This window comes from Seriola aureovittata, chromosome 4, assembly GCF_021018895.1.
Source record: "Seriola aureovittata isolate HTS-2021-v1 ecotype China chromosome 4, ASM2101889v1, whole genome shotgun sequence".
Classification (NCBI taxonomy): Eukaryota; Metazoa; Chordata; class Actinopteri; order Carangiformes; family Carangidae; genus Seriola; species Seriola aureovittata.
The window spans coordinates 18,135,041-18,149,684 of record NC_079367.1 but is presented as its reverse complement, the minus strand read 5'-3'; the positions used below and the strand labels follow the sequence as shown (position 1 = coordinate 18,149,684).

The 14,644-nt window shown below is 39.6% G+C and overlaps 2 protein-coding genes across 5 annotated transcripts in view; both read right to left on the bottom strand.

Annotated features, from left to right (window-relative positions):
* Positions 1-8,951, bottom strand: part of stx1a (syntaxin 1A (brain)) — a 57,408-nt gene extending 48,457 nt beyond the window's left edge. The window contains exon 1 of one of the 4 annotated variants that reach the window (XM_056375005.1): positions 8,452-8,951. In XM_056375005.1, coding sequence (XP_056230980.1) covers positions 8,452-8,481 — 30 coding nt within the window. In that variant the 5' untranslated portion in view covers positions 8,482-8,951. The remainder of the gene's footprint in view (positions 1-8,451) is intronic. The other 3 variants (XM_056375006.1, XM_056375007.1, XM_056375003.1) reach the window with 3 other exon arrangements.
* Positions 8,952-9,246: 295 nt separating this feature from the next.
* On the bottom strand, positions 9,247-14,376 carry bud23 (BUD23 rRNA methyltransferase and ribosome maturation factor). The gene is made up of 12 exons (XM_056375008.1): positions 14,186-14,376; positions 13,980-14,017; positions 12,870-12,965; positions 12,300-12,382; positions 11,999-12,095; positions 11,790-11,886; positions 11,630-11,680; positions 11,460-11,545; positions 11,165-11,210; positions 11,008-11,069; positions 10,170-10,259; positions 9,247-9,971 (listed from the first exon to the last, which is right to left on the bottom strand). The coding sequence occupies exons 1-12, from the start codon at positions 14,231-14,233 to the stop codon at positions 9,917-9,919; spliced, it is 849 nt and encodes a 282-aa protein (XP_056230983.1). The 5' UTR covers positions 14,234-14,376; the 3' UTR covers positions 9,247-9,916.
* Between the last annotated feature and the right edge of the window lie 268 nt (positions 14,377-14,644).

Here is a 14,644-nt window from a genome sequence, read left to right as displayed (position 1 = left end):
TAATAGACATCGACATGCCTTCACCTGCTCCCCTGCTAAAGCCCTCAGGACATTCTCCACCTACACACCAAGAGATCTACAGCATGCGGGTATCACACTGGAAAATTCATTTTCACTTAATATTTTAAGCATGCAGAGTCATACTCAGTCTTCTTGGGAATACAGGGGTTCAACTGAATATATAGATCACCAGAACAATAAACGCAAAAGTCAAGAGCATGAATTATAATATTTCTGTGACCGCAGAAATGATCATTTAACTCTGCAAGGATTGAATCTTCGCTCATATTTTTGTTGTCAGAGAAAGATGACAAAAGAACGACCAGCTGATGGCAGAGAAGGAGGTGGTGTAGGGCTATCGAGACAGGATAATTACACAACCAGGGAGCAGTGTGGTTGACGAGACGACAAAGGAAGTGACAGATCGAGCCAAAAGAGCACCAGCCAAATGTAAAACTCATTCACTTCCTTTAACATTATTCTCCTGTCTCTTCACCGACAACGACCAGGAACCGTCCTCGAAAAAAAATCAACAAGTCTACATCTTTGATTCGTGGGGCATTGACGGGAATTTCAGCCGATGCTTTTCAGCTGGAAAAAAGATGTCACGGATTTTCTCCATGTGCATGAGCTGATCAATGCACTCCTGCTAATATCATGCTGATAAAGCACAAGAATTCTTCATTGCTAACTGCCAATTCCCTTCCACTGAAGGCAATTAAAGACTTAATTGTTACTCTTTACGGGGCCACATGATCGGTTTCCTTGCAGTTTTGGCTCCATCAGCACATCTGTTGTAGCTATGATTCTTTCCTTGTTATTTTACCTGTTATTTTCCGGCGTCTTTTCATGTGAGATTTTCTATTTGATTTTGTTCAAATAAACATACATCTAGTTTCTCAAGCACAGATGCTTTGCATTCCAGTGAAAAACATATCTGGCCGAGGTTAACAAGATGGTTTTATCAGCCTTGCCCGTGGAGAGCAGGGTTCAGCGGATTCACGCAGAAGAATGTGGGTGGGAGACGAGATGAGGCAATGCCACCACAGCGGCACAGAGTCAACGTGTGTGCATATGCAACAATTTCCTTTGGCTAACAATCCTCCTCAATGTCCTCCCCCTTTAATCATCTTCCTTTTTCTTTCTCGTTCTCCCTGTCCGTCATTCACTCGCCGCCTTCTCTCTCCTCCCTCCACACTTCAGCTTAACTACAGAATCCTTACAGCGGCAGGCCCACACAACACGGACTCAGTTACCTTTGTCTTTCTCTCCCTAGTCATGTCATCTCACTATCTTTCCTCAAGACCACGTCAGCATTCATTTATCCAACAAATTCACACTTTAGATGTTTTTATATTGTTTATATTACCTTCTCCTGAGAAAAACATCCCATACTATATATATATATAGATGTGAATGACAAATAGCTTAAACTTGATCTTCCTCATACAGCATCTTCCTCCTCAGTTCATCTTATCCCTCTTTCCATTTTCCTCTCTCAGTCTTTCATCCCTCTCCGCCCTCTGCCTCCGTGACATCTCTCTGACCTTTTACAGGGTAATCATCAAAGTGATTCCATTTAAACAGGACTAAATACAAATTTACAAACTGCCAAGCTATGAAAGGTTAAATTATGAGTTAGAATAATAACACGTCTTTCCACAAATCAATGATAATCAATTTCAGGCCAGAATCCAAATGTCTGCAGCTGTCAGCTCGCAGAGATAACTCTTTCTGCCACAGGGACTCAGATGAGATGACTGACATTTTAGACTAAATAGTGGATGCTTACTTCCAATTTGGCTTATTAGCACATAATTGGCCGATGGATATGATTATATAAATTACATGCTGTTGTGGATGTTCATAAACACAACTTGTCAGCCCTGGGCATGCATGTAGGCAGCAGCGGGTGGTCAGCCAGTGTTCAGCATTGCAGAAGTGGGTGAGAAAATGTCATAAAGCTTCAATTGAGCTTTAATGACAGATCACAGGCAGGGAAAAGAGATGTGCTGTCACCACTCATGCCTTTTCCCACCCCCAGTCTCTTCCCCTTATACCCCTGTGGAATATATATATACGGAGCGCCTCACTCTGTAACCCGCTGACCATGAAGGATCGTGACAGCACCAATGCACCACTAACACAATTACATGGTAGATATGGGGGGAATGTAACAGAGGGTGAGAGGCATATAGAGGAATGGCAGGACGTGTAGAAAAAGGATCATGGCAGTGGAAACGAAAAAGACAGGAAGAGAAAAGGCAACAAAAATATCAGAAAACAAAGGTGGAAAGAGGCAGACAGACAAAGTATTTAGAAATATATATGTTTTAGAGCTGAAACTAAGATGATTTTATTATTGAATAATCTGCAGAGTATTTTCACGATCAAGTGATTGAATTTTTGGTCTTTATAATGTTAGAAAATGCCCATCACAATGTTTTAAAGCCCAAGGTGATGTCTTCAAATCACTTGTTTTGTCTGACCAACGGTCCAGTACTCAAAGATATTCTGTTTTCTATGAAATAATAAAAAAAAAAAGCAGAAAATCCTCCCATTTGAGAAACTGATACTAGGAAATGTTTCACATTTTTGCTTTAAAAATGCCTTAAACAATTAATCAGTTACGAATGTTGCTGCCGATTAACTGTCTGTCTATCGACTAATCAGTTAATCAACTATTTGTTTCCGTCCTAGAACAATTGTAGAAGTGGTTGACAAAGCAATATTTTTTTCAGAGAAAGCAACTGTTGAAGATGATTGTCCTCAACACACTTAACTCTGAATATATGTCACTCTGCAGAGCAGCTGACGCCAAATAATGTGTTTTGTTGTTTACTTTGGAGAACTCGTTAAATTGGTGGTTAGCCTCAAACTGGCAACACTTCGGGCCTATAGTGAGGTAAATCACAATTTATTTGGTTGTAAACTATGTTTGAAGGTCTTAATCTCCAACAAGAATCTGTGATAAAAGGTGTCGTCTGTGCTGCTGCAGAACCGCACTGCTGCCTTTGATTATGAAATGATGTGAAAGAGGTCAGCTCATTAGAAATTCAATTTTAGCAACAGTGACAAAGATGACCTGAAGCCAATTCTCCCACAACAGATGGGGAAGGTTTGATTACAGAATCGTGTTTATGTATTATTAGGATCTATATTAGCTTCGGGAGCTGCTACTCTTTATGTGCAGCAAACAAGTGACAAGACTTTACCAAGCAGACGACGCCACAAAACCAACAGTAGTACAGCTCTCACAGGTAGGCACCATCTAAAGAAATATACCTATAATGAATACGAGTGCTTGTTTCACAATTTACTAGTTAGAGGATTGTGTACTGCTCAATGGACCGTCCATTCACATGTTTAAAAAAATAAAAAATAAAATATTAGCAGCCAACAGATACTGGATATCATTGCAACTGTCACCTCATTTGCAAAGACAGACAAGTCCCTGGTGAAATGCCAGATCGGTCACACTCATTTCATGGCTCATTAATGCAATTATGCAGCCTCTATGTGTTGATATAATAATATGTTTGCGAGTGTGTATGCGTGCACTTTTCTCATGGTTAATAGTGACAATACAGGACGATGACAATTACTGCTACTTTATTCCCTCCACCCTGAGTTTAAGGACGCTTAAGGATAAAGGCTCAACTGTGGGTTCAGAAGAGAGCAACCACAGATCTGAGAGTTTAGAGGCTTGAAGCTTTGAACGAGGAAAAACAAAACCTCTGACCCTGTCGGATCGGTGTTCAGTTCAACAGCAGAGCAAAGTGGCTCTTTACTCTCGCTGTTGTTTGTGTCACTGAGGAAGTGCAATAGCTAAGATCAGGTCAAGGACAGAAGAAAAAAAAAAGAGTTAAAGACATGGAATAAAGCAGAAAAAAAGGGGAGATGGATGTGAGCAGAGAAAAAAGAGGAGGGATAGTGAAAAGTAAAAGGAGAAACACGAGGGTCAAAGACACACACACACAGCCTCTGAGTCGGCGCTCTGTATCCATCCTATTAGTTAATGTGTCACTCTAACGCCAAGCAGGCAGTGACAATGAGTTCCACCGCCACACACACACACACACACACACACACACACACACACATACACACACACACACACACACACACACATAAACCAATACTAACACTGACTAACAAGGCTGCACAGAGAAGAGGGAGAAAGGAGACAAAAACGTAGGGGAGGACAGGAACCCATCTGATAAATCACTGATAGGAAAAGAGCAAAGAGCAATAATGGAGGGACTCACCATTACAGAGAGGATGAAAGAAAAGAGAGGGTTATTATTAAAGAGATGGAGATGGGAAAAGAGGCAGATATAGTCAATCAAACGATGAGACAGCTGGAAAAGAGACGGAGCTGATAAAACGTCAGGAAAAAATGAGGAGATATGAAGGTGAAATGACCTGCTGCAGGTGCAGCTTTCATAATGCCTGTCTAAATAAATAACTCACTGCCGCAAAATGACAAACAATCACATCTGATTGATAACAGTCCCTGTGGTGTGTGAAATCTGTAATAACCTCATCAGTATGTCTCCCCTTAGGTTTCAGAGCTTGAAGAAGGCTGACAAACGCATCACATCGGCGCCATCTGTCACTAAATAACTGCTGGGCCAAATGGGAGCGATGGGACGAGGTGAGGGGAGAAGAGATCCGGCCGTATGATCGTTTTAGTTATTGAAACAGGCAGCTTTAGGCAGTAGACTAATGAGCTATTGGAAGAACAGAGTCATAGGCAGGTATTGAGCTCGTAAAGTAGGTTTATGTGCATATGGGCAATGTTGGAGCCGAGCCTCCAACCTCACACAAACATGAGCAAAACTCAATTTCCTGCCAAAATGACACAGAAGCACATGGGTGAGTAAACTCGCACCATGACTGTACAAAAACACACAAAAAGACACTGCTATAACAAACTCTGGAAAATGAAGTCCTCTTCTTCTAGCTTGGTCTGTATGTGCAAATGCATGCTTATCTAATATCTTTGTAATATGGTATTTGTAGTTAAACTATTTCTTCCATTTAAGCAAATACCAAAATGTAGCACAAAACAATTATTAAGTAAGTAAGTAATATAAGTAAAAATAATGCAAACATTTAAAAGGACCAGTGTGTAGGATTTAGGGGGCTCTATTGGCAGAAATGGAAAATAATATTCATAATTATGTTTTCATTAGTGTATAATCACCTGAAACTAAGAATTGTGTTTTCGTAGCTTCGCACCCTTTAATTAGCCCTTCACATCTACATATAGAGCCCACCATGTTGCACCGCCATGTTTCTACAGTAGCCCAGAATAGACAAACTAAATACTGGCTCTGGATAAGGCCTTTTGTGTTTTTATGTTACCTGGCCACTGTAGTGTCTCCTACATGCTTGGGAAGGGAGGTGTGAGGGGAGGGGTATTTAGTTGGTTGCAATCTGCAACCTCGCCACTAGACGCAACTAAATCCCACACACTGGTCCTTTGACTGAGAGAACGAGTTTTTCCCAAATAAATGCTAAAAACTCTTCCAAACTTAACAATTATGGATCAGGTATTGGTGAAATGGCACAATCCACAATAACTCAGTTTCATTACAAAATTCACAGCAGGTTCCAGACTAGGATTTACATTTGAGTTTGAGGTATCACAATCAGCAGGAGTATCAGTATGAACAGGTTGCACTGGCACGTTCCTATTTAAAATCCAACAATCATGTCAAGAAAGCCTTGACACTGGATTTTGTTTAGATACATAATGTCCATGTAAAGTTTGACTGGCCTTGCCTTCACATAGTTAGGCCCCTACCAAGGGACCACTTTGACTTGGGAGACTCTACTAGGAGCCGTTTCCCTGGCAACATAGGGCACCTAAATCCCCACCACTATAAGCATACGACTCCTGGAGAGACTCAAATTTCATTCAAACTAGAAGAAAAAAAACAAAGACTATACAGATAGAAAATGAAGCACCAAACCAGCAGGTGTATGATCCTGTTTCTTGCCACAAATAAATTCAAAACCCGGTTGTACAAAATGTTTGAAAATGAGAAAACACAAAACCAAAGTTAGTCCAGCAAAGGTATGTGGAAGCAATAAGACGTGGGTTCATGCAATCAGCTGAAAGGTTCAAAGTGATGTCTTAGTGAAGGAGAGAACTATCAGTCATCTATACATCCCATTTAAGATGTTCTGTCACAAGTTCATTCATCAATGGCCCTGCAGTGAGCAAAGTAGAAAGGGAGGTATAACTTTTCACTGAGAACATCTTTAATGTCAAACTCAGTGTTGGTAGAAACACCACCTCTCAGCAGTGTCATTTACACAAGGTTTAACATTTCCCCAAGTTGATGCTTGAACTCACAGAGCTGAAACAACCTTTAATTAATTGATAATTTATCAAACAAAAATGACAAAATTTACTTCTTCCAGCTTCTCAAACGTGAGCATTTGATACTTTTCTTTTTTTTTTTCCATCACTGTAAATGAAATATCTTATTATGAGACAAAGCAGAATGTTTAAAGATGTAATCGTGGGTCCTGGGAACATGTTATGAGCATTTTCTCTACAATTGATCAAAAATAACTGACGGATTAATCAGTACTGAAAACAAGAATCCCTTGCCCATTGCAATACACTAGTTCAGAGCTGTTATACAATTGCACATGCCTCATACAGTGTGCTGTTATGAAGTGTGTTCCAGACCCACGGAGACATCTCCACGAGATTCAGAAAGCTGCATTAACTTGAGGCTTTAAACAGAAAACAATATTAATCTAGTGCTGATGGGAAATAACTGTCTGTGACTTGCAATTTACTTCTATTTTATTTTGGTCTGGATCACCTGAAATTGGCTCTGGCTTGATCTGCTCCAGCTGCCTTTTCTCAGACATGAAAGATGTGATCAAAAATAATAAAAGAAAATAGAATCAGCAGCTGAAATAACATTTCTGTTGACCCCACACGGTTTGGTTGAATATTGGTTGAGGTTTCTCACCAAAGCTGGTGAGGAAGATTTAGGCTATTTCTGTCTCTCTGACAACTGCATCTTTCTTGCACTGTGAGAAGGCAGCATGGCAGACTGGAGACACGCCTCTGCTGAACACACACACACACACACACACACACACACACACACACACACACACACACACACTTATAATTGGCAGGGCTGGGTTGTTTCCCTAGAGGCCAATTCATATCTACACTGAAAACTGAGGAGCTGTAAATTGTTTCCCCTCTCTGTCCTCAACTTAACTGCCAATTACCCAGATCTGACAATGACCACTTTACCCCTCACACATATACAACAGCCTATATCAAGCTCGAATCAGCATTCCTATGGAGGATAATACTCAATGACTCTTCTGTATCTGTTTCAGACCAAAAATAGTCATGAATCAGTCATGAATCCTCCAAATTCAACAACAAATGGCTTTAAACATCAATTATAAAATTGTTTAAAAACTATTTGGTGTGTGTGTGTGTGTGTGTGTGTGTGTGTGTGTGTCTACAGCCATAACCAGATCAAAATGTAAAATCCAAAGATTTCCTTTTCATGATTACAGAATGTGGGATTGTTAATCTGATTAATTTATGTCAGAATGAACTCCATTTTCTCTCACGGAGCCTTGATTAAATGTAAAACAAATTGTTAGAAATGGACAAATCATTGTGCTGGGTGTGGGTGGTTATGGGTTTTTTTTTTTTTTCTTTTTCGGATAAGACCGTCTGTGACGCGCAGAGGATGGACATTTAACAGGTGGAATGAGCGAGCTGGGACCAATTTACCACTGCAATCACATAACCTCAGTTCAGGCCTGATCGATCAGACCACACACACACACACACGCACATGCAGACGCACACGCACACACACAGATGACATATTTACACACAGGATACACAATTTGCAATTTAACTTTATCTGGATTACTATTGTAGTCTGTCAGATTACAGAAAATGTTCAAATTTAACAGTGAATATGAACCGAATGACCTTATAAAATTAAATACCATTAAGGGCCAAGTGTCTGTCTTATAACTTCCTCTCGAGTCCCAGAGACATCCTCCAATAACCTATAAATTGCCTGAGGAAGACAAACTGGAGGGTCAGAGTGATTATTCGCTGGGAGACAGAGGAAGAACGACTTTTACTTTGATTAAACATCTGAAATCATTTATCTCAGCTGCCTTTTCTTCTTCTTTTTTCTTCTTCACACGCACTGTAAAGCTTGGGAGCGATATCCGCCTGTAGCTGGTGATAAAACACAACATTTCAGCCTCCATCAGAGCCGAGTCACAACTGTTGCTCAATCAGCGCGCCCGGCTCTGAGGGTCTGAGCTTCCTCAATCCGCTTTTATATCATCTGAAAGCGAATTCACAGAGCATCTATTCACAGAACAGGTGGCTGCGAAACCAGTGAAAAGAATCAAACAGAAACTCACATGTTTAAGTTCTTGCATTCGGTCCTTCATGGTTCCCTGTTTCTCCGGTAAATCACTCTTATTCCCTCAGTTCGTTGTGGTCTGGATGCGTGTGGCGATGGAGCGGCGGGGCGGAGACCGACTGGATGATGCGTCTAGCCGTGGTGAGATTATCCCTTCCTTTGGTTTGGGTGCTGGGATGGTGGGACCACTTTACAGAACCGGGTGACGCGCACGAAAGGTGAGGCGAGGCCTTCCGCCGTTAACCCATTACACACCCGCAACTTCCTCCTCAATCCGCACTAATTGACCCTTTTGTTATTTATTTATTTTATTTTTTAAAACGTGAGTCAGTTCTCCAAGTTTCTTTTAGCTCTGTTGACGTCTGTCTGACTGACTGAAGACTAGATTTACAGAGAAATGACCACCCCGGAGAGGTCGGTTGGCTGAGTGGTGAAATTGTGTTGGATTTGGTTATTGATTGAGCAGGTTCAGAGATAACGCCCAGGTGGTTTGTATTGTGCCAAAGCGCACAGCGACCTCTGTCGGAAGGATGACGTGCAGACTGGTTTGGAAGAAGCGGAAGACCTCAGTGATCCAGAAATCTTATGCAAAAACCAGGATTTTAGACTTTAAATTGCAAATACACTTGTGTACCTTACACATCTGTCTGACATTAGTTTTTCTTTAAAGCCCTGAATGTGAAGATGCAGTTGGAACAATTATATTACCTTATTAATAGCCTTTCTCCTTTAAATGGTGGTAATGTGCTGCTCTACTGATAATAATGATCCACATAAAACATCACAATACAAGTTGTTTGGCAGTATAGATAGTTTATGTCATTTTATTCTGTTTTACAGTTCTACTTACTGTATCTCCTCTTTTTATAATTTTCATTAAATTAATGAACTGCCAGTTTGTTCAGGAGCATCATACACAATTACACACAAGTATTATATATGCACTACATGTGTCATTTTGCATATCCCCTTTACAGAATAGTTTTTATAGCACTGGATTGTGAGACTGAAGTTTCACAAATTCATGGAAGTTGTTCAATTTCTTTTACATGTTTTACATTCTGGACAAAAATTATAAAATAAAAATCAATAAATCAATAAAAATCTATTTTTTTTTGTTTAGTTTTAATTGAGAAAATATTGTAGATAAAACAATAAACAGCTGATCAGAAATGGAGAATGACATTTCATAATCTATAAAAAATTCTATGTCACCAGTGGGCAGTGCATGTCTGCACATGTACCTGGTATGTTCCAGCTGACATGAACACGGAGAGTGCCATCTTACCACCGTGTGAAGACTCAACCAAATATACAAAAATGATTGACCGTAATAGTATTTCACTCTCTCTCTCATCCACTTGAATTAAAGAGTTGAGCCAAGACACTCTGCAGCTCCAGAGGTGGCTGACTGTGTGCGGCGCAGACGAGTGCCAATGAAGGCACAGCTGCATGAGTCAGAGCTAGAAATGAGGTCTCCTCTGACGTCCAGTGTATTTTGTGTCGGCTCTAACCTCCCTGCAGGACATCAAACACACAACACACGGCAGAGAGAAAGAGAGGGAGGGAGATAGAGAGAGAGAGAGATACCATTACAAAACACATCTAATCAGATTATTCAATTTAAGCTCAATTTAAAATCATATTGCATTATTTAGAACATGAATATTTCAGCACAAGATAATGAATAAATCCATGTATTTGTCATGTACATACCGCCCCTGTCTCCTCCTCCTCTCCTTCTTCTCCAAGATCCAATCTCGTCCCTTCTTCGCTGATTTGCCTTTCATGTTTTTGAACCGACATCTTCACAAAAACAAAGTGTAGCTGATTAGCTTTACGAAAAAACTCTGATGCAAAAAAGTTACACGCATGCAGTCTCTCTGTGTAACCATGAAGAGAGACTTGAACTTTATTATGTGAAAGGGAGGAAAACCTGCCTGACAGAGTTTTAAATCAGGCAGGACAACGACCCTTTTAGATTTCTCTTGGTCTTTTGGCTTCGTCAAGACAGGTACGACTGAACCTGCACTTATCAACGCCAAGACCGGCTTACTCTGCTAACTGCGAATAAATAAACTGGAAGATTTTTAAAGGGTTGTTTTAATACAATTGAATAACAAAATTGGGACTATCCTAATCAAAATAAATTAGAGCTGCCACTAATAATAACAACAATCATTAAGATGTTAACAAATTGAGAATGAAAATGCTTTTCAGTTTCCTAGAACCCAATGTTTCACAACACCCAATGTTCAAATTACTTGTGCTGTCCAGATAACAATCCAAAAAACATTCTGTATACCATCACACAAGAAAAAAAGAAATAAGAGAAGCAGTATATCTTTGCATTTGAGAAGATGAAATGAGCAAATATGAACAGTAATACAATCGTTTGAGCTCTAAGATAAAGTCATCATCCGAGTAATATCATTCAGTTAATCCCTCTACTATTCTAATAAATCTTTAGATATATTTGGTTGGATAAATAGTCAATAAATAAGAAACCTTTCTTTTTAGAGTAGTAATAGAGCCAGTGTGTGACTCTCTTTACCTTTGTCCTGAATACTGGACCTGGTTTGAAACAGCTTTGTCTGAAGTTTCTGATCCTAATCCCTGAAAAGAACAAAAAGAGAGCAGTTTCCGTAATGTAGCTAAAACAAATCAAACAATCCACAATATCCACTGATGCTAACTCCTGCGTTTCTTACTTTGGGAAGGACTCCTGTAACTCCAGCGAAAAGACACAAGAAGAACCTGGAAATAAACAAAGTGTGAGTGCGTGAGAGAGAAAAGTTAAATCAGGCAGATCATTTTAATGATCAATAATTCATCACAAGACTAATGTGACTATATGTGAGTCAATATGGATGCCGTCCTGTTCTAATTAGTGTTGTGTTGTGAGTACACTGGTACTAATTTCAAAGGCTATTAGGAAGGAATCAATTGTGGATGGCCGCAGCTCAACATGTCAAAATAAAAGCCCCGCTTCTGATAGGTACTGACTTTTTAGCTTTGCTGCTGTTGGGGTAGTCCACCACCATGCCTCCGCTGAAACCTGCCCTCATGGCCTGCGATGTGATCAGCTCAAGCTTTAGAGAGGGAAGAAGAAGACCGAAGGTAAGTTCAAGAATCTGGAGAAAACTTTAGATTTTACATCCACAGTGTATTTTCACCTGTTCTGAGTTCTCTGGATAAAGCTGAAAAACTGCACGTGAGCCTCTTGACTGAAAGACAAAGAGCAAGGAGAAGTAAGTAAATGTCTTCACGGTAAAATGTGGTACATGGATGTTCAAATTGTTGTCAAAGAAGTCAGCAAGAGTGATAAAAACCTACCAGAGAAGAGTAGAGAGTAGTAAAGAAGCTATAGAGTCTCTTTGGAGGACTATGTGTCCTCTTGTCGGCATTACAGAGCCACTGCAGGGCAGAAATACTGACGGGGAATAACACATAAATGAAAAACCGAGTCAGAAATTAATCCAGGGAAAATGTTTTTTCTTTCTTTCTTCTTTTTGTTTAAACACAAGGACGCTCTCGTTTTTCACCTTATGCAACCGTCAAAGGTGCCGGGTCGGAAAGGCATCCCCTGACCCATGTCCCCCAGTAAAAGGTCTCCTTCTACTTCTCTGTCCAGTGCAACATCTGTCACAGGAAGACAATTACATTTGATCAGTGTTTCAGATCGCCTTTTAAACTGAATTTATAATTACACAAACAAACAAACAAACCCTAAAAAAATACATGAGAAACTATTCTTATTTTGCGAGTGATAAGACAGAAATCTCTGCTTTAATCACATTTATATTCTGCATTTTGTTTGGTTAAATGTAACAGTGTCAGACTAACCCAGCATTGCGTTGCTGATGTCGACTCCTACCCAGTAGTGTCCCTCCTCTGACAGGTAGTCTCCACTGAGACCAGAGCCACACCTGAGAGACAGAGGAAACACATACAAGGTCACTGTGTAATTCTGGATCTTACAAGGTCTTATGTTAAAACTTAGAATAACAAAATATCACACTGGTGACATTCAGATGAAGAGGTTCTCAACCACCACCAGATGTTTACTGTCATCACTTCAAACATAGTTTTTTCATAGTCACCTTTTCAGACTGTAGAAAAACCACCACTTCCCTGTAGTGTCATTACATCAGACAACCTACAACTCCATCTTTCTGTCATGTTGCTACCGTCATGGTATGTGGAAAACCACTGTATTTAGAGAAGTTATTTTTACAACTATTGACGTAGAAACAGAATGGTGTGTGTTAACCACAGCTTTACACGGGGTAAGATTATGTTTACTCTGAGATCTTATTTATGTTCATCTTAATAGAAAAATTTGTATTAGCATGGAAATTTGTCTTAATCAGATTAATAGCGCCGTCACTATTAAACATAGTCAGTGTCACTCACCCCACGTCTAGCAGGAAGCATGGCTGTCCCTCCGGCAGGTTCAAAAGCTCGACAGCTCTCTCTGACATCTGGGTCTGGATCTCAATCATCCGAGAGCTGTGAGACAACAAAATCGTTTAAAATGTAAAGACATTCTCACATGAAATTAAACCTTTACACGTTGCAAACTGTCAGATCTGGTGTTGGATTTAGTAATCTCTCTGCAAGCTCCACAGCAAGTCTGCAGAATGACACAGGGAATACTGCAGCTGGTTACTGACAGTCCAGTACAAAATACTCAAGCTGCACAACACTAAAGAAACAACATATTGATTGAGAGCTACAACTAATGATTGGTTTCATTATCAGTCACTCTTTGGATATTTTTCTCAATTAATCATTGTTAATTTTTAACTCTTAAGCATGAAAATGTTAGAAAATGATGACATGTCCATCACAAGATCCCACAGCCTGACATCTTCAAATTCCACTAACAATGACATACAACAAGGAAAACCAGAAAATCCTCACATTTGTGAAGCTGAGACCAGAGAGCATTTGGAGTACTGGCTTAGAAAATTTACTTTGTTGATCATCAAAATAGTTGCCCATTGATTTACTGCAGATTGTCTCATTGTTGCAACGCTCTGTTTGTTGGCTCGGTTTTATTCTCTCCTAAAATAACTTACATAGAACACACTTTTCCACATATTAAAACAAGCAAATAAACAAAAGCATGATTCAGTCCAATGGAAAACATGGACATGCAGAAAATAAAACAAACAAAATAAAACAAACTAGAACATAACAACCAAACTGATACACATAAAATTCAAGCATGACACAGGATAAAAAAAAACATTTAACATATATTATTCTAATACATACATCTGAACTATATAACTATATACAACTGAACATCACAACCCAGATGAAGGAGGATTTATTACAGGACTATTGTACTACACTACATTAGTTTTAGCTTTATGCACCTGATAAACTACCAACTAAATGTACATGTTAATATGTACTTTCCCTTTAACACAGCGATACCACGGTGAACATATGTACATCTATCAATATTGTGCTTTAACTCCAAGACACAGTGAACAGTGCAACATCCAGACTCACTTCTGAGAGTATTTCTTCGCCTCCTCTTCATTGTAGAACTGCGGAGATGAGAGCACATGATTAAAACACACTGCTGCTGCTAACGTCAGACCACCACTCCGTATATGATATGTGATAGTTAAAGGTCGTTAAATGTCCAAAATACAGCAGCTGAGGCAAAACGTTAGCCTAGCAGCTACAAAAACACAATAAACCGAGCGACTCACCACATCTGGAGGAGCTGTGTGCTCAGGCCGTCGACAGCTGGATGCCATGGTTCTCCCTGTGCGCGTGTCTGTGTCTGAAGACGAGTAATTAATTTGTAATATCAGGTTATAAACAAGCTAAACGTTGTGTTGGCAGCAGCAGCCAGTCCACATGTAAAGCTTCTCCCTCGTCGATTTTAATACGCGCAACCCAGCGTAAATACACGATTATATCGCCACCTACTGAGCAAAACTCACGTTACAGGGTGCTTCAAACAGGACAGCAAAATAAATTCCAATGAAGTTGCAATGGTGTTAAGAGAAAATAAATTATAATAAAAGTTAAAAGGGGATTAAAACTTAAATATATAGACCAAAAAAAAAAGTAAAAATTAATATTAAATGTGATTTAAAATTCTGTCATATCTTACATAGGGTCAAGGCATTTTTACACTTAAGTGCAGTTTTAAATTATTTTCT